At 48.7% G+C, this 18,534-nt stretch overlaps 1 protein-coding gene across 4 annotated transcripts in view; it reads right to left on the bottom strand.

Annotated features, from left to right (window-relative positions):
• Positions 1–14,304, bottom strand: part of IGSF5 (immunoglobulin superfamily member 5) — a 40,562-nt gene extending 26,258 nt beyond the window's left edge. Inside the window, exons 1-3 of one of the 4 annotated variants that reach the window (XM_027586990.2) lie at positions 13,869–14,304; positions 10,495–10,573; positions 4,156–4,473 (exon numbers count right to left, since the gene is read on the bottom strand). In XM_027586990.2, the coding sequence (XP_027442791.1) occupies positions 4,156–4,473; positions 10,495–10,552 (376 nt within the window). In that variant the 5' untranslated portion in view covers positions 10,553–10,573; positions 13,869–14,304. The remainder of the gene's footprint in view (positions 1–4,155; positions 4,474–10,494; positions 10,574–13,868) is intronic. The other 3 variants (XM_027586987.2, XM_027586989.1, XM_027586988.2) reach the window with 3 other exon arrangements.
• Between the last annotated feature and the right edge of the window lie 4,230 nt (positions 14,305–18,534).

Raw genomic sequence — 18,534 nt, 5'->3', positions numbered from 1 at the left:
AAATTAAATCAAAATCAAATCTAATTATAAAAATAATTACCCTAAATCACGTATCAGAATAGAATACTCAAAGTATTTTAAAGTTTTTATTAAGGACCCACTTGCCTATGCCAATGTGAACACTGTAAACAACCCACCGGAAAATAGTGCTTGTGTGTGTTAATATTAATACCTGAGGATTGGCTCCAGTAAAGACACAGCCTTAGTGAAACACATAAACACTGGAACATCCAAATTAAAATAGCCTCCCTGCTGCGTAATGTAATGGGAAGAACACTGGACTAAGAATCAAAAACTCTGTTCTCAATCCTGGATTTCCTGCAAAATTGCCATCACCTGGAACAAGTCACTGACATTTTCAGGCTCTCTGTTTTTCACTGGTCAAATGAAACAATTTGACTAGATCAGGGGTTTTCAAATGTTAGGTTTCAGTACCTTTTACAAGGTTAAAAATCATGAAGACACCAAAGACCTTTTGTTTATGTGGATCCTACCTACCAATATTACCATACTTGAAATTAGAAATTTTAAGTATTTATTTTATAATAACAGTGATAACCCACTACAGGCTAACATAGATTAACATATTATTATGAAAAAAATACTTTTAAACCAAAATAAATTATTAAAAACAGTGTTTTATATTTATGCAAATCTCTCTTTTTTTAATTTTATTTTATTATGTTATGTTAGCCACCATAAAATACATCATTGGTTTTTGATGTGATGAACCACGATTCATTGTTTTCATATAACACCCAGTGCTATGCAAATCTCTTTAACGTCTGGTTGGATTCTCATATCAGCTTCTGCATTCAATCTGTTAAAATATATTGCTTTAGTTGGAGTATGTTAAAAAAAATCTGACCCCCCCCCCCCATGGATATATAGGTGGAACAATGAGAAGGCTTTTCAGATAAACAAGGATAGTCTTTGATACTGTACCAAATCTTGGCAAGCAGCGGTTTCTTACAGGTTAGTTGCACTGTGGAAACTGTAACTATATAAAGGAATTTTCATTCCCTTTTACAGTAAAATCCACTGCTCTATCTGGCACTTTGATTGATCTTTCACTCTTGCATGACACTGTATCATTATTCGTTGGTCATTTAGGAAATGCGGATCCTCGGGTCTATGCAGACCTTCCCAATGCACAGTGGAAGCCTTTCTGTGCACCACTGAAATGAGAGTAGGAAAGGCAACTCACATCTCAGTGTTATTATGGAACAGTCATGACTTCACAGACCCTGAAAGGATCTAGGGGATGCCCAAGAATTCCCAAACTAGATGGAACTGGATCAGCTCTGAAAGCTCTTCCTATTCTGAAATGTTAAATTTCCAATTATTCCTTTCCTCGATGGTCTCTGGGAATCAGTAGAGCACCTCTGCTAATGCAAGGATTACTGTAAATGCAACAATGAGAGGAGAATGGATCTGTCCCTCAAAGCTAAAGGGTTTTGTCCTTATTCTTTTTCCTTCATTCATTGTTTCATTTGATGGAGAGGTTTAAGATGACAGAAACTGGAAACAACGGTATTACCTCAATTAATAAGGGACGATCTTGAACTCAAACCCAGTGGCCCTCAAAACACAAGAGGTCTGGAATTTGGTGTGTGATTGATAGACTGGACAAGTGAAGCAGTCTGAAGCATTTCCTTTTTCTCTATATATTTGTGATTCAACTTTTCCCATTGGCTTACACAAAGCTTATCTAGTAGCACGACAAACACTTGATACAAGGGTGATGACTAGAACATTCACATAGATTTTGGATGACTCAGTATGGAGTTATGTAAGCTGTCTTTATTTTTCTTGCTGATACATGAGGAGGAAAAAAATAAATCTTTGGATAATTCGTTTTAAAAATAAAATGGATGTCTCCTCTTCTTTTAAAGATTCTTTTCCCTTGAAAGAGATCTGTGTGCTGCTTAGAGCACATTTGTTCCTCTAGGAACAAAGTGCCATTCAGAACACTGCAACCTGGGTAATATGACCAAGTTCAGTCCCCGGTCTATGGGTTCCTTCCGCATGACCTTGGGAAAGAATGTAACATCCCTAGATGCTTGTTCTTCCGTCTGTATTAAAGCCAAAAGCTACAGTAATCACCAACATATAAAAATGCATGTTTAGGCATATTCAGACAACTTTACAGATGCATAGCTTAGACAAAAGCTGCTATAAAACCACATGGATTTATGAATTTGATATGCTATATCAAATAAGTCATGCCTTTGACCCTGTTTCCTTGATCCAGGGGTGCCCTTCTCCTCTCTCGCTTTTACATTTTGCCTATCGTCCCCAGACCTCCGAAGCCCATAAGGGCACCTCACCATGGAGTCCTCCACGAAAGCTTTCCTTAGTCTCTCATCCCCCTTCCCAGTTCAAACCTGAGCTTGTCTCCCCCTCAGAGTCCTTGCCAGCCTCTCCGGTGCACCAATGTTATTCATGCATTTGCCTTATCTACTTTTCGGGTAAGGTTCTTGAGGGCAGGACTCTGCCTTACCCTGTTAATCTTTGAGTCCCCTTTCAGATGCCTAACACAAGGGTGTGCTCTTCTTGGGAATGCAATAAATAACAGCAATTGGCTATACGGAGATTGCTAGGACCCAGGTGCTGCTTTAAAGGCTTTACGTGAACCTACTCATGTGGTCCCACAACAACCCTATGATAAGGAAACTAGGGCCTGAGGTCATCAAATAACATGGTCAAGGTCACACAGTTAGTAAGTGATAAAGCTGGTATCTGAACTTAGCATTCGGGCTCCCTAGCCTGCATCATGAACGACTAGACCACTCTGGCTCCCGACTGTGTGTGTGATGAACTGAATCAGACAGGACTTTGGAGTCTTCAAACCATCCTCTGTCATTGTTTCATCGGATCCTCACAGTAAACCTGTGAGGTAGGCAGGGGAGCTTTATCCCCATTTTAGAGATGAAGCAGCTGAGTCACCTCAGGGGTCCCCAAGCTAGTAAATGATGAAAGCCAGACCAGAACTCATGTCTTTGATTCCGTTTTTCCTGTGTTCTCTCCCTTATACCTCAAATTGTTATAATAAGAATCTAGTCATGCAAACTAAGCCAATAATCCAGGTCATCTCATAAAATCACTATTTAGAAAATATCATTAAACCTCATAAAATTAAAGACACATAAAAGCAAAGAGAAAACAATTTGGCTAAGTAAAAAAAAAAAAAAAAGGCAAGTAGAAATAGGTAGGCATGCATCTCTACCAAATGTCATCAAACAGGATTTGATGCAACATTAACACAAATCCAATGTTTGAAAATTTCTCCTAGACAAGCAAATAAATAGACATAAGAAAAATTTCAAAAACATGATGTGGTCTGCTGTACGAAATGCTGCCACAGAAATCAGGAGCTCTACCACCTCCAGTGGGTCTATAAATACCATCTAATTACATAAGGAATGCAAAGTGATTAAACTTTGATAAAGATGTTCTGAATTCTTGTAAAACATCCTTTTTTTTTTTTTCACTAAACAGCATGATTTGGAGCACCTCACAATTCCCTCTAAGAATGAAAAATAAGTCATCCATTATGATAAATTTCATTTACTCCTCTCTAAAACACTTGGTGTATTTTGTGAACACACACCTTTGACTATAAGAACTGCTGGAGGCAGGAAAGAATAAAAGATTGGAGGAGTTCAGCTGGAAAGAGGTAAAGGGTAAAGCATGATTCAAAGTGCATACATGACATAAGGCAAAGAGACAGAGTCAAGCGTGTAAGAAACTAGAGAAAAGGCAAAGATTGGTAGCCCCCCCTAAATCAAAGAGCAGTGACCGCAACCGGCCAGGGGCTAGAACAAAGGCTATCAGTACCGACACAGATCAGACAGAAAAGCGGTAAGCCCTGTATTTAAGAATCTTAGTGAGAGAAAAGGGAAATGAGGAGAGAGACAAGAGAAGCAGAAAGAAGGGAAGTAGACGGAGAACCGGTGAGGAAGGGGGATAAGAAATCACAAGTAACAAAACTATGGATATTCGTTGGTTTGGAATCATCCACTCCAAGTGTAACTCCAGCAGACAGCAGCCCTGTCGTCACCTGCGACGTGAACTCCCAAGGCTCCTTCCATTCCCCTGGCGCCTGGCCCAGCAGACACCCCCTTCTCCACTCAGACCCACCTGGGTACCCACCTTGGACGGAAAGGAAAGCAGAGGCATCCCGGTCGCTGTTCTGGAGGCTGCACTTAATACGCCCGGTGTCCTGGAGCCGCACGTCATGGATTATCATCTCAGAGATGGAGTTGCTGCCCTCCTCATAACTGGCAGAGGTAAAGCGGTCGTTGGTGATGATGGGCTCCGTGGGTGTGATGCTCAGCACCACCGTGTCATTCAGAGCCCACATGATGAGCCTCCAGCCCCGCGAGATGGTGCAGTTGAAGCGAGCCTCTGTGCCCTCCAGCACCGTTGCGTTCTTGGGACCTTCTATGATTTGATAGCTGGATCCAGAAGCTGGAAGACAGCCAGTTTTTCAAGGCGGCAAGTGAATGGATCTATGCAAGTCAACTGTATGGCTTAACCCTTCTATGTGTACCAGCTATGACCGCTGGATATCCAGGGGTCAGACTCCATGTCTTCCTGGTTCCAACACCACGTCTCCCCCACTGGACAGGAAGCCACCCATCCCTCCTTTCGAATCCCTCCCTCCACAGTTCTCAGCACTCCCGGCAAAACTGGAAGAAAAAAATGCCGTTCCTCCACCTCCAGAGAGATGTTACCTCAAATACCTGATCCCAGCCTGGCCCCAAGGGCACCCCCGCTAGGCCAGCTGTTATTTAAGGCAAGTTTTTCACCTTCACTATGAAATGAGAGTTATCCTCCCAGTAAAGTGGGAAGGATCTTTGATTCCCACCTCTGAGGAAATCCCAAGGCTCAGAGAGGAAGGTGGAGAGCAGCTTCTCTTCACAAAGAGAATGGGGGCCCCAGCATGTGGTGATCCCAGCCCCATGCACGCGCCTGCACCCTTAGAGCCCCCAGATGGGATGCTCAGGACGGTGTCTGGGGCTGGAGGAACAAGGCTGACAGAGAAGAGATCCAGCTGGAGAGAGACAAAAGTTGCATCCTGAGTACCCTCTCGTGGAGTAATAGGTAAGTCAGTATCAAGTATCAAGAGAACCATACCGTCTGTCATTGAGGCCACACCTCTCCTCTTAAGGACCAGAAGAGACGTGAGTGGGGACATACAAAGAGAAGAAAAGGAAAGGTCGAAGGATGTAGGGGAGGGGGCTCTCTTAATGAGAACAGCCAAGTGGTGAGTCTGGCAGCCTGGTACGAGTATCACCACGCCGAGTGCTGGGTTTAAAACCCCATCAGACAGGCAGGTGGCCCACAAGAGAAGATCACAGACTCTCCGGTGAGGCTGCTGGCTCACTGGACAAACTATCTCAACTTCTCCATGCCCCACTCCCCTCAGCTGCAAAACTGGGTCACTAGTACCACAGTGACTTGTTTCAAAAGCCAAATATAATAATCCACGTGAAGCCCTTCACACGACCCTCAAGCACTCAGCAAACATTTATTGTTATGTGACGTGCAAGAAGGGATGTGTTGATTTGTAAGACAAGCCAAGAATGTCACAGATTTAAGTAAAATTGTTTCCTTCACACTTTTCACCACATTCAACCCTTAGCTCACCAGATGCACTGTGACACCGGTTTTAACTAGAGTGACAATCTCTGACTGGTCTTCCACACGGGGTACACCAAGGGCTCTTCAGCTCACCTGACCTCAGTCATAATCACCTGAGACGGAGCATGCTCTACACCGGAAGAGCTCAGGAGATCTTTTGGCCATTTAGGACTGACGTTCTAATCATCTTAGAGGAGCCAATTGGCAGGCAGAGTTTTCAAGACCTTCCCATGTTTGCAATAAAAATTCAAAGTAGAACTCGCACAGCAAAGGATAGCCTTCAAAATCTCTTATGCTCATCTTTTTACCACCTATTGTTTAACAATGAAGAAATGAAGGGCAGCAATACCCCAGGACTTGTGATCACAGCGGTGAGCAGGGACCCAAACTCAGACATTCTCACTCTTTCCCATTTTCCCCTCTGATCTCACTCAGCGTTTACAGCAAAAATGACCCCCGGCAGACCCCACCCTGTGGTTTCTTCTAAGCCCCACCTGCCACAGCAATAAGACTGCAGGAGGTTCCTCTGACCTTCTAGAGCTTTATGATTCCGGTGGGTCCACCAGGCAGTCTGCCATATACACCGATTGCCCCCAAATCACTGCAGCCCCCTCTCCTTCCAACCTCATAAGGTCAACTTGTAAGACAGGTTCTAAAAGAATCTCATTACAGCCCTATAGTTTTCTGGGGAGACACCACACCACAGACAGGCATTAATACATTAACACATCACCTGAGTACCCAGCATGCGCTGCCGGCCACAAGGACAGATTGACGGGAGAGTAGGAACTGCTACACAGACAGTGTCCCAGAGGGAAGCTGGACCAGGGGGGAGAGGCAGCCAGGGTCAAGGTCAAGGAGGGGGTCTTGCAGGGTCCAAAGAGGCAGAACTGAGGAAAAGTCAGAATTAACTAAGACTGTTCCTGTGTTTGGGCAAACATGATGGCTACTCTTTTGTCTCTGGGCGTGATAAGAAAAGAGAGACAGAGAGAGTTTAAAGAACAGCTCCTGCTGGGTATCCTCTCTTATCCCTGGACAAGTCTCCTTGATCCAAAGATCCCTTTGATCTGGGATTTTAGAAAAAGAAAAAAAGCTTGGGTAGGGAAGTCAGAAAGGATTCCCCAGGGAAGCCACAGCGCTGTCCAACTTGGCTCTTCCCATGAGCCCTGAATTGCATCTTTTAAAAGAAGGGCAAAAGAAAACAAAGAGCCAAATCTGCACCCTGAGGAAAGAGATGAGCTCTCCCGACCCCACCGTGTGACGACAGCCCTCTTCCCCGGCTCCTGATGCAGGTCGGTGAGAACCAAGTGGCCAGAGCCCAGCGGCTCAGATGTGGGTAGGGCCCGGATGGCTGAGACCCAGGCTTCCCTGCCAGGAGCTCATCTAAGCAGCCCCCGCAGAATACGCAAGCCCCTCGGAAACCATGGCTCCCTCACCGCCTGGTGCGAGGTAGAGAGATTATCTCACTCTGAGTTTGTTCAAGCCAGCAGACTGCAACATGTGACCATGACGACGGGCAGGCCACATACCTTACTTCACAGGTGGGAGGTGAGGGGGAGGGAGGCCAAATGGAAACTCCTCGAGTTTGAGCCTGACCTCTAAATTAAACAGGGAGGCGCCCAGTCCTAAGCACTACATTCCCCGGACAGCATCACCCGCAGTCTTGGCTTCCCACCATGGGTAAACGCGCCGTCAGCCCTGCCTCCTGACTCAGAAGCCTGATATCCTGATAATGCGAGGTCCTGGAGCCTCCTTCCTCTCCCTGAATCCTATCAGCTATGGTGTGTGTAACCCTGCCCTGCACAGAACAAATATGAGAAAATTGTAAATAAGACCTTTCATCACACACAAAACCTCCCTTTCCCTCGGCTCCCCCTTTCACTCTGTAGAGCAAACAGGCAAACTGGGGCAGAGCCACGGGAAAGCTCAGGGTCCCCCTCCCAGACACTCCCCCCGCCGCTAGCCGTGGTGGCCGCCCAACTCAGGAGCTGATCCACCCGCAAGACTCTTATTCACTAACTCACACTGTAATTTCCACATCGGCACCTGCAGCCCCACCCTCTTGCTTCCTCCCCCCCCACCCAGGATCCTACTCCGGGTGGAGTTTGAACGACAGGCTCCAGCCCGACTGGAAAGCATCTCTTCTACTCACTGCATCCTCCCGTCTGCGACATGAGAATCACTCCAACAGTAGCCCCTCTGCCTGCTTCCGTGCCTCCTGCCGGCCCTGCATCAGTTGATCCCAAGCATGGATCCTACCATCCTTCTTCGAAGGCTCTCTCTCGGCTCCCTGGAGGAGTAGCCTGCTGTCTCCCCCGCTGGGGGTTAGACCCCTCCATTCTTCCGCTTTCCTCCAGCAGGCTCCTCACTGCACCTGCGGGCCCCCCACCTTCCCCCTTCTCTTACTCAGCACTGGAAAGGAACAGAAAAGCAGACAATTAAAAGCGGAAGGGAGAAAGGGAAATGCAATGGACTTGGCGGCAGAGAAATGGTTTGGCCTGGCAGGTCTGAGGAAGAAAATGGGAGTCGGAACACATTAGGGGTTGGGCCTGTCAGAAGGAAACTGAGAAGCGAGGGAGGGGTCCTGAGGCGCCTGCAGAGTCCTGCTGACGATGGCAGGAGGCACCAGCGTCACTGCTGGGCCACCAGCACCCAGAACGGCTATCCACATGGCAGCCAGCCAGCAGGACCTACTCAGCAAACCAGGGTGATCAGGTACCCCTCCCCTACCTCCCACCTCCGTACTCAGACTTTAAGTATTTTAAACACATCCATCTTAGAGAAAGACCAGATAACCCTTAACATTATCATATCTTAAGACCCTACTTAGTCTCACATTAACTTCCTTCCGCCCCAAACTCCACCCTCCAGCCACCAGACTACCCTAAATTTATCAAACTCACCAACTCTTTCTGGCCCCAGGGCATTTGCACAGGCCGCGATCAGCCTGGCATACCAGTCTTGCTTACTTGCCTCAGCTCCCAGCCTAGTTGTCTCCTCCCCAGGGAAGCCTTCCCAGATTATTACGTTGAATTATCCTATAACAGGCTTCCAAATCATCGAAGCAATTGTCACAACGGTGATTTTATGTTGATTTTTCAACTAATGCCTGATTCCCCTGCTAAGCTGTAAGCTCTTTGTTAGCAGGGACTGTGCCTGGTTTTGCTCATCACCACATCCCAGTGCCTGCAACTAAAGGGCACATAACAGGGCCCCAGTGAATACTCACTGAGCAGATAAATAAGGGTGTTGAGTTCCAAATAATCCATTACACTGGGGCAAGGTAGAGAGGAGAGAGCTGGCAGGAACCCTTTGGGTGCACCTGGAGGCTGCACTCAGCTATTCAAAGCCAAGTCTATAAATGAAGGTGTCTCTACTCCAAGACTTTCCAAGATGAAACATCCAAGGGGCTCAGGCTTTTGCGATGGACCCCATCCCCCAGGGGGGCATTAGAATTAGCCCCAAAGCCTCCCCCCTCCTGGAACAGCCAACTCTGGACCTCGGCCAGAGCCATCCCTTTGTTCAAAACAGCTTCGGGGAAAACTGCCTCAGAAAAACAGTAGACCCCATGGCACATCAGTTTCCCGCTGAGCTGCTAGAAGAGATCTTTGCCCCTGTGGCTGAAATAGCCGCTTTGGAGCCTTGTCCCTAAAATGTGTGCTGAGTGTGGTTTGCTAGCCTCGAGACGAGTCCTTAAGCTCCACACAAGCAGGGACGGAGTTTCGCTCTCCACTCTACAAACAAATGTTTATCCAGCACCTACTAAACACCTGGCACTGCGCACTATAAGCCAGGAGTTTCCAAACATCGTGGCGCCCAAATACATGTTAACACCACAGCCTGGTGCCCTGGGCTTAGGATCTCCACACACCCCAACCAAAATTCACAAAACATCCCCTACTGCCCATAACACACTCTGACAGTCCCTATACTATTTTATGCCTTTTCCAATTCTCAATAAATATTGAATATTGGGGGAGGGGATATCAGAGTGACCGAAAGGCGGCATTCGTGGGAGGTGCTTGGTCTCACTGTTGATACACGAAGGTGTTCAGTCAGTGAAACTTCATCAAGGTGTACCTCTAGGACTTGTGTGCTTTTCTCTATGTTCATTATGCTTCGATACAATGCCTTAAAATCACTGCATAAGGAATACGGGAGGGATACCCTCCGGAGTTTACAATCTAGTTGGAAAGACAAGACAAACACACCTGAAGCAAAGAAATCTAGACAAGACCTAATCGAGAAAGCCAAAGGACCCCACAGTCTGCTCGCTCCATCTCCTGCAAAGCAGAGTCTGATCAGGAGACCCTGGCCTGGGACACCCTGGGGTCCATTCCGACTGACACCCTGGGGGAGATCCAGGTTGAGGAGAAGCTGATGAGAGGAATGGCAGGTCTCACAGGCAGTGCCCCGCCCCCCGTCAATAAATGGGAGCTGGGATTATCACCCTGAACACTGCCAGGTCAGGAGGGCTCCAGGGAGGAGGTGATGCCTGAATGGGGCCTTCCTTGAAGGCCAGTTATAAATGAAAGAAGAGAAAACCAGGCAAAGAATGGGACATTTTAACAAGAGCCATGAGTCCTGGGCAGGTACAGAAGGCAAACGCCCACACCAGGGACAAACCAATGAACAGGACTGGTGGGCCAGATGCCCATGCAGGACCACTCCCACAGCTCAGTCAGCAGAGCACGAAATGGGCCCAACCGAAGAGACCTCACTGTGAGAAGGGCCCAAGGAAGAAGCCTCTGGCAGTCACGTGTCCAGGCTGCCTCCTCTGGCTTCCCTTCCACCCACTTCAACCGGATGCCTACGAATGTCCCGCCAAGCCCTGGAGAGCCTTACCTGCCAGCCCCGCCAGGATGACCAGCATGGCCGGGATGCCTTTCCAGCTGCCCTCCATCTCCACACGTTTTCTTCACCCCTGGGAAAACAAAGCAGGCAGGTCACAATCTACCACGGATGAACGTTTGCCATTCAGAGTACGCGGAGCCCCTACCAGCTCATGTGTCTGTGGATGGGTTAGTCAGAGCTCCTCAGCATGGTCACAGCTTCACTCCACACCTGCTGGATCAGAAGCTCCAGGGGCAAGCCCAGAAATCTATGTAAGCAATGCAACAAGGAGCCAACTCTGGCACGTGCTCAAGTTTGAGAACCACTGTGTTAGTTGGTCTTACTCCCAAGCCCGTGTATAAATCGTGGAACGCAGATGGTATACCATTACCGCAGAAGCCCTCACCAAGGTGCAAGGGCGTGGGCTTACGGCTCTTCATTTCAATCACTGAGGGAAAAAGAAATCCTGCCCACAACAAGTTCACGTTATCGAAAGGGAAACAGGCAACAACGTGAAAAAACAGAACATAAACTTATTAGAAGGTGCCAAAGGTATGTAGAAAAATAGAACAGGAGCGTGTGTACAAGCGATTGTGTGTGGGGGGTGGGCTGGCTATGACCACAACTAGGGAAATTGGAGAAAGGCTCCCGAGAAGGTGTTCTGTGAACAGTGAAGGAGGAGAGGTTGCCGGCCACGGGGGTATCTGCAGAGGAGCTTTCCAAGCAGAGGAGCAACAAGTACAAAGGCCCTGGGATGGGACCGTGCCTGGCATGTTCGAGAGGTCTCTGGGGCTGGGGCAGAGTGAGGGCAGGGGAAAGGGCTCAGAGAGGTGAGAGCTAGAGGCCAGGGTAGACTGAGTAAGGCCTTACTGTCCCCTTGGCAGCACAGGGGGATCCCGTCACGTACACCTCCTGGCCCTTCCTTCCAGTCCCTTGTTCTTGGATAACCCTCTTGCTCACCCTCCATCCCCGCATGTTGTCTTTTGATTTCCCCCTTCTCCCCTGTGACAGGCCTATGCAATGCAGTCGCCAGCACCGTGAGGTCCCACTGGAGCATTTAAGGTAAATCACCCACTGAACAGGTCGGGAGCTGTCCGCAAAAACGACAGCCCCTTAGCCTCAGAAACTTTCAAACATTCTTCAACACCACCGTGTGGTGCACAGCACCCTAACCAGGGGATTGTTTTCTGTGGCTTTGGCATCCACACGGATTTCACAGCCCCATCAGCCGGTGGGGGGGGGGGGGGAACCCTGGGGAACCCATCCAAACCCTCCAAAATGTGGGGCGCTGGGTTCCGCCAGAGACACCCCCTCCCCCCTGGGATTTTGTAATGAGCTGACACCTGTCCAGGGCTTCAGTCCCCTTTCTTCCGGTACAGACCGAAAGAGACCCCACAGCAACACACAAGCAGAAATACAAGCAGTGAAACAGGGCACAGATTAATAACCGCCACACCTCAGTCTGCAGAACAGACATCATACAGGTTGCCGAGTAAAACTGAGTGGTGGTGTGAAGCGTCGTAAAGACGCTCAGGCCTGTAGCCCGTTTTCCATTCAGGCGAGATACTGGGTTTTCACAGCTCATGAGGAGGAACATAGGCTTTCCACCCTCTTTGATTCTCGGGTGTGTTGGGAAAGCAAAACTCAGCATGTGTGCTAAACTATAACCACCCGTGTGCATAACGTAAGGTTCAAAGTATGCGCTGCAGGCGGGAGCGGTGGGCCCCGCCCCGGCCCCCGTGGGCCCCGCCCCCAGCCGCGGCGGACCCCGCCACCGGCCGTAATCTAAAACTGGCCTTAGAGAACCCCACAAACAAGCCTCAGCAGCAAGCTGTACACAAACGGAACTGAAATCACAGCCTTCCCAGACCGATTCCAGATCCCGAATTATGAAACACCAAATAAATCATTTACTAACTGTGAAAGTTCCATGAGCACAACTCAACAAGCCAGGCACTGCACCAGTCACCCAGAGCGCTACACCCCAGCAGCAGCTGGAGGAGAAGCTGAACCACCACGTCACAGAAGCTTACACATTTCACCGAAAGCAATAAATGCCAAGTGCGCAGCCAGCGCTGTCGAAACTGGGTGGTAGCTTAAGGTCCACCAGGGGATACCAATAACCGAGCTGAGTCAGGCCAGATTGCTGCATTTATGACAGGCTCCGTTCTGCCGCCGTCCTCTCAGGCCATGCTGGCTTATTCTCCGAAGGAGGGGGGACTCCGCTTCCAAAGAGCCCAGCAGAACCACAGGGTGGGCGGGGTAGGAGCACCCGAGAGCTACAGGAACCCCATGGCAGGATTACTGCAGAGGCTGATGCCTGCGGGGTTCGGTGTGAAGGGTGTGTGTTGGAAGACACCGTCAGGAAGTCGATTTCAAGTTTTAGCTGAAATCAGACACTTCGCTTTAATTAAATTAGGACCTGTGGCAGGTATTTTGCAAGTTAATATCTCTAGGGAGTAGTCTGACAGATCCCTGAGATTGAACTTCTCATTCATTTTGTGATGGAAGACTGGAAGCACCTACTTCTAGGTGAAAAACTGCAAAGTCTTCTTAAAAATCTTACACCTTATTAAACTTTATGAAATAGACAGGATTTAACCACCAACCAATTCCCTACTGCCGGGACAAGGCAAAAATAGTCGGAAGGAATGATCTGAGGAAGGAGAGTGCTGAATTTTATCATTTCACTTAATTACCTACACACACAAGCCCTTATTTCTGGGTCCCTGGAAGTAGTTTGAGATCGTAAAATCCGAAGGTGCCTGCAAACGTTCTGTTCCGGGCTGCCGCATGAAGCCGAAACCCAAAAGGAAGGAGGAGTGCTTGTCAGGGTGAGTGAGAATGAGCTGCAGCAAAATCCACGCAAGGGGCTGCCTGCAAACGTCTGTGCGTAAATATAAATAGGCGCCAACACAGCTCCCCTGGGACGTCCGGAAGGGCTGCCCTGCATGCCCCACTCAGGGCCGTCTGCGGGCCTCCAGAGACTTCAGAGCAGCTCTCCTTCCCACGGGAGGACAAACGGCATTTACAGATGCATGGAAGGAACAATGGAGCCGCAGTGATTTTTCCAGCACCGGAATCCTGACCTCCCAAATTCCAGCGGGGTCTCAGCTTTCCCTGCACCCCGAGCGCAGCGCACTGTGAAAGGGGCTCCCGCTCGATGGAAAATCATCTTGAACTCCTAAACTCCCAGAGCAGCCCCCTCTTCTAATGTTTAACTTTGTGGAAGTTGGGCAACAAGGAGTATGTGTTTGATCGTGGGACACTTTTCCCGGGAGCGCAGCTAGAGGCCTGCGGCCGGGGACCCGCCTCTCAGCCCGAGACAGGTGCCTGGAGTCCAGCCTGCTGGACAGACGCCTGGCCACTGGCTGGAGCTGGCTTACCTCGGGCAGGAAGGCCTCCTTCCTCTTCGGGGCTTCAGAGAAGGTTCTCTGATCCCAAAGGCATCTGGGCCAGGGTCCTCTCTAGCTGCACACAGACGCAGGAATACAGCTGAGTGGCCTCCGGAGAATCCCGACCCGCGTCACCAGTTAACAGGAAGTTCCCCGCTCTGTCACGTCACAGGCTGTAAACACAGAGGTGGCCTCTGCATGCCACCGGCCCCTCGCTCCCGGAAGGTGTGCGCGCCCCAGAGTGACATTTTTCCTGCTAATCATTAGCCAGCCCCAAACAGCAGCCCGGGCATTGCGGCAGGGCTGGAAATGCCACGGCCTCCGGGCCACGACCGCGCCCCCTGGGCTTCCGCCCAGTCTCCTCCTCTGGGCCGCTCTTGGTCCGGTCCCGCAGAGCCAAGCCCCGCCTGGGCCCCGCAGGCCTGGCCGATGGTCACTCTTGCCGGGGGTTGGACAACCTTGCCGCCCTCTGGCGCCAGCGCAGGCCCGGGGCCAGCCGGTTCCGTCTCCAGGCCAGGCACCTCCATCTCCACAAGAACAGGTTCTTTGCTGAAAGGAAAGAAGCCTGGAGGGTGAAGCCCTCTGGAACGTGACCACCACCCCGCCCCCAACCCTGTGTGAACAAAGGAACTTGGCTTCTCCGAGCACTGTGGCAATTTCTGGAAAAGACCACCACCCAGAATCTGGATGTGCAGCACCGTGCTGAACTGTTTGCTCTCATGCGGTTCTCTCTGAGCGTCTAGCTTGTCTCCCCTACTGCGTTTCCCTCTTGTCAGGGAACTCCGGGTCAAGGGCATCTAAACAGAATAGACACCAGCAGAGGATGTGGATCATATACTCAGGGTAAGATGCTGAAACAAGTAAATAGGAGGAAATGTTGAACAGGGTCAGAATACACCACCTCAAAAGAAGCGAGTTTAGCATAAAGATTATATTTGACATTTAACAGATTTTTTTCAAAGCCTTCTCAGAGCTTCCCTTTTTGGACTAAAAGCAGCCACTACAGGGAAATAAGGCTGCCATAAATTCCTCTTCAGGGTGGATCTACCCCCAGAAGGGAGAACACAAATAAAGCCTACTCCAGATTCTTTCTCCAGAGGGAGTTTGTGACAGTAAATAAGATCCAAAGACCACTCATGCCTGTATAGGTAAACATTATCACAGACTTTCCCATCTCTTGTCTGTTCTCCTGAAAATCTATTTGTCTTTCCAAAAAAACAAAAAAAAATCTGTTTTTTCCATAAGAAACCTTTCTTCGCCCCTTCACTTTCCCCTTCTAAATTAAGTATGTAAGTCATTAACCACTTAGTGAGCCAGATACTTCCTTTGTTGGTTCCCATATGCATGCAGAATAAACCTTTATCCTGTTAACCTGTCTTCTGTCAGTTTCATGCACAGGTCCCAAGTATAACACTTAAGAGGGTAAAGGAAAAGATTTTTTTTTTTTCCTCCTCCCCTACAAGGCCCTGTGCTAGAAGCTGGTGATAAAAAATGGTGAGGAAAACAGATAGATTCCAGGAGGCAATGCTTGAGTCTCCCAAATATACCAGGGTTGTAGTGTTTTATTTATGAGCTATGTCCCTAAAGTCCAGGCATAATTCAAAACTCAAATAATTCCAGAACAATGAGCCACAAAAATGGATGACTAAGGAAAAGGTTAAGATATAGGGAGAGATAGGGGGCCCCTGATTCCCCTGACTAGACTCACACAGGGGGCTATGTGACCAGGCTCCCAGAAATCCGGATGTGGAAATGCTGAGGGGTACAAAACCAGAGAGAAGGGGACACAAGGAGACCACTTGTTTGTCTTAAATGATATAGACAGATATTTTCATGATAGTTACAAATTGACCACTGAAAGTTACCAAGTAACTTCATAGAAGTAGACCCGGTGCCTCCAGGGATGACATCTACCAGTGATGATGTCAAAATTTAAGTTCCCTGGTCAGTTTTCTAGAAAAGACCCACCATAAAGGCCCTCAGTGGCAACCCACTCAGGACACCTTTCACTCTAGAGAGCTTTTCTTCTCTGTTCTCACCTTCACTTGGTAAACTTTCACTTCACTTCACCCTATTGTCCTCGAGATTCATTCTTCGACTCTGAGACAAGAACCCTGCAACATGAAAACCCAAGGCCAGTGTAGCTGATTTATTCCCTGATATACTTTTTAAAATTTCCTCAGTTCTGGGCGCCTGGGTGGCTCAGTTGGTTAAGCGACTGCCTTCGGCTCAGGTCATGATCCTGGAGTCCCGGGATCGAGTCCCACATCGGGGTTCCTGCTCAGCAGGGAGTCTGCTTCTCCCTCTGACCCTCTTCCCTCTAGTGCTTTCTATCTCTCATTCTCTCTCTCTCTCTCAAATAAATAAATAAAATCTTTAAAAAAAAAATAAAATAAAATAAAATAAAATTTCCTCAGTTCAGTCCTAATATTTAGAGTCTCTGTCAGCACCAGGCGTCATGAGGACTGGCCTTCAGAGCACAGTCTTAGCCTCAGCATGACTACTGGAGAATATTGTTAAGAGCTTCTAGAAATTTTAAATTTTGATAACAATAAGTGTGTAGGAGAGGGGGGAAATGTTTCCTATATCCTCCTTGGTTTTGTGGCTTGGGCCCTGAAAATTAAACTGACGAAAGACAGATCAACAAGAGAAAAACAAGAGAATAATGAGAGTTTATTAATATGGGCAGCATGCATACAGGCAGGGGAAACTCAGTGCTGAGTAACCCAAATGCGGGGCCCATGCAGCTGACCCTGGGCACAGCCACCCAGAGTGGAAACCCAGTTTACAGCTCACTGGAAACACAGCTATGAAGCTGTGCAGGCCCCGAGGGACTTTTTTTGCGGGGGAGAGAGGAGGGACTTTGGGAAGTTTGCATTATTTCAAAGTTTAAGCATAAAGACAGATTTACCAATATTTTTAGCCTATGCTATTTGAAAATCACAAAGTTCAGATTTACGTAAAACATTCACACTCAAATTCAAGTTGTGGTAAAGGCTCTAAAGAAAGCTTTAATGAAGGTGCAGGGGCTGGGAGGGGGTTTCCCTGGGGAAATGGCGTTTGAGCTCAGGTGGGGGTGGGCATGTTAGATCACTGGGTAGGAAGGTGGAGTTGGGAAGGACTGCCTCCTGGAGCAGAGGGAAAGGGGCGTCCCCGCAGCAGGTGGCCAGAGGCCCGCAAGCCTGAGGAAGTCGGAGAGCCTAGTGGGGCCTGAATGCAAAGGGGTAAGAGTTGGGGGGTGCGGAGGTCCTTCCTTGAGCCCAGAAGAGAGGCAGGGTCCAGACCAAAGACTACAGTCAAGAATTGGGTTTTCATCTTCACATATAAAAAGGAATGTCAGAAAAAGTGGTTAAAAAAAAAAAAAACTTTGAAATGAGCAAAGAAGATCGTGGGGTGTCTTGAGCACACTATGAAGGAGCACACACAAGGTGTGTCTTTCCCAACACCGGCTTTATGCAGTCCTCAAGGTTAACATGCTGATGAGGCGGGTTCAAGATTCCAAACTCAGTGACATCTCACCATGTGTTGAACTCGGCTTCTTGCAGGTCACACAAAGCAAAGCAGGAGACGGGCCATACAACACATTAGGCAGAACAGGACATAGGAAGTGAACAATCCCCATGCAACGTCAGTCTGTGGGCCCGAGGTTGAGATAAGGTCTCAGTCCTGCCCTAGTCAGCGCTCAGCACTTACTGCTTCTCACATTCCATCAGGGAAGGATCTTGGTTCCTCTTGGAGATCAGTCGGGCAGAGCCCCCGGCGGCAGCTGCCTGTTTGAAGTGGTCAGAGATGCAGGGGTCAGTGTCTGAGGAGGCTGACGGTTGGCTGCAAAAATCCTCCCTTTCTAAAGGGATGTCATCGGTCTTGGGCCCTGCAGACCTCCTCTCCGCTTCTGCTAGTTGTCGGTTCTGGGGTGTGGTCGGCCGGTGCTGGTTTCAGGGATATCTAGTCTTTGCTGCAACGCCCTTGGCTCCTTACATCACTGTTTGACATGAGTCACTGCTTGACATGAGTGACTCCATTTTGCTCTCCACATGAGGTGACCTGGTGTAGCAGGACCTGAACTTTGAGCTATTGAAAACTCTATATGTATGATGGTTCAGGCTATGTGTCACCTTGACTGGGCCATGAGGTGCCCAGAGAGCTGGTTAGACATTATTGCTGGGTGTGTCTGTGAAGGTATAGCTGTAAGATGTTAGCATTTGAATCAGGACACTGAGTAAAGCAGATACCCCTCCCCAGTGTGAGTGGGCTTCATCTCATCCACTGAGGGCTTGAATAGAAAAAAAGAGTGAGGAAGGATAAAATTTCTCCCTCTGCTTATTAGCTGGGACATCTGTCTTCTCCTGCCCCGGGACATTGGACTGAGGGCTTCAGACTTGGGTGGGAACCACGGCACCAGGTCTCCTGGATCTGCACTTCCTCAGCCTCCAAAACTGCATGAGTCAGTTTCTCATAATACATACACATACATAGATACTATGCAGATGCACCCCCCAGACTCTGAGCCCAGTGTGGGTGATGGACCCACAAGACCAAAGAATTGACCCAGAGACAGGAATCAAGACACAGGTTTATTGGGGGAGCTTACATACAGGGAGTTCAGGAGCAGCTGGCAGGACAAAGCAGATGCAGCTTTTATAATGTAGCAACTAGC

Source organism: Zalophus californianus, chromosome 1, assembly GCF_009762305.2.
Source record: "Zalophus californianus isolate mZalCal1 chromosome 1, mZalCal1.pri.v2, whole genome shotgun sequence".
Lineage (NCBI taxonomy): Eukaryota > Metazoa > Chordata > Mammalia > Carnivora > Otariidae > Zalophus > Zalophus californianus.
The sequence above is the reverse complement of the archived record's forward strand: the minus strand, read 5'-3'. Positions and strand labels throughout refer to the sequence as shown.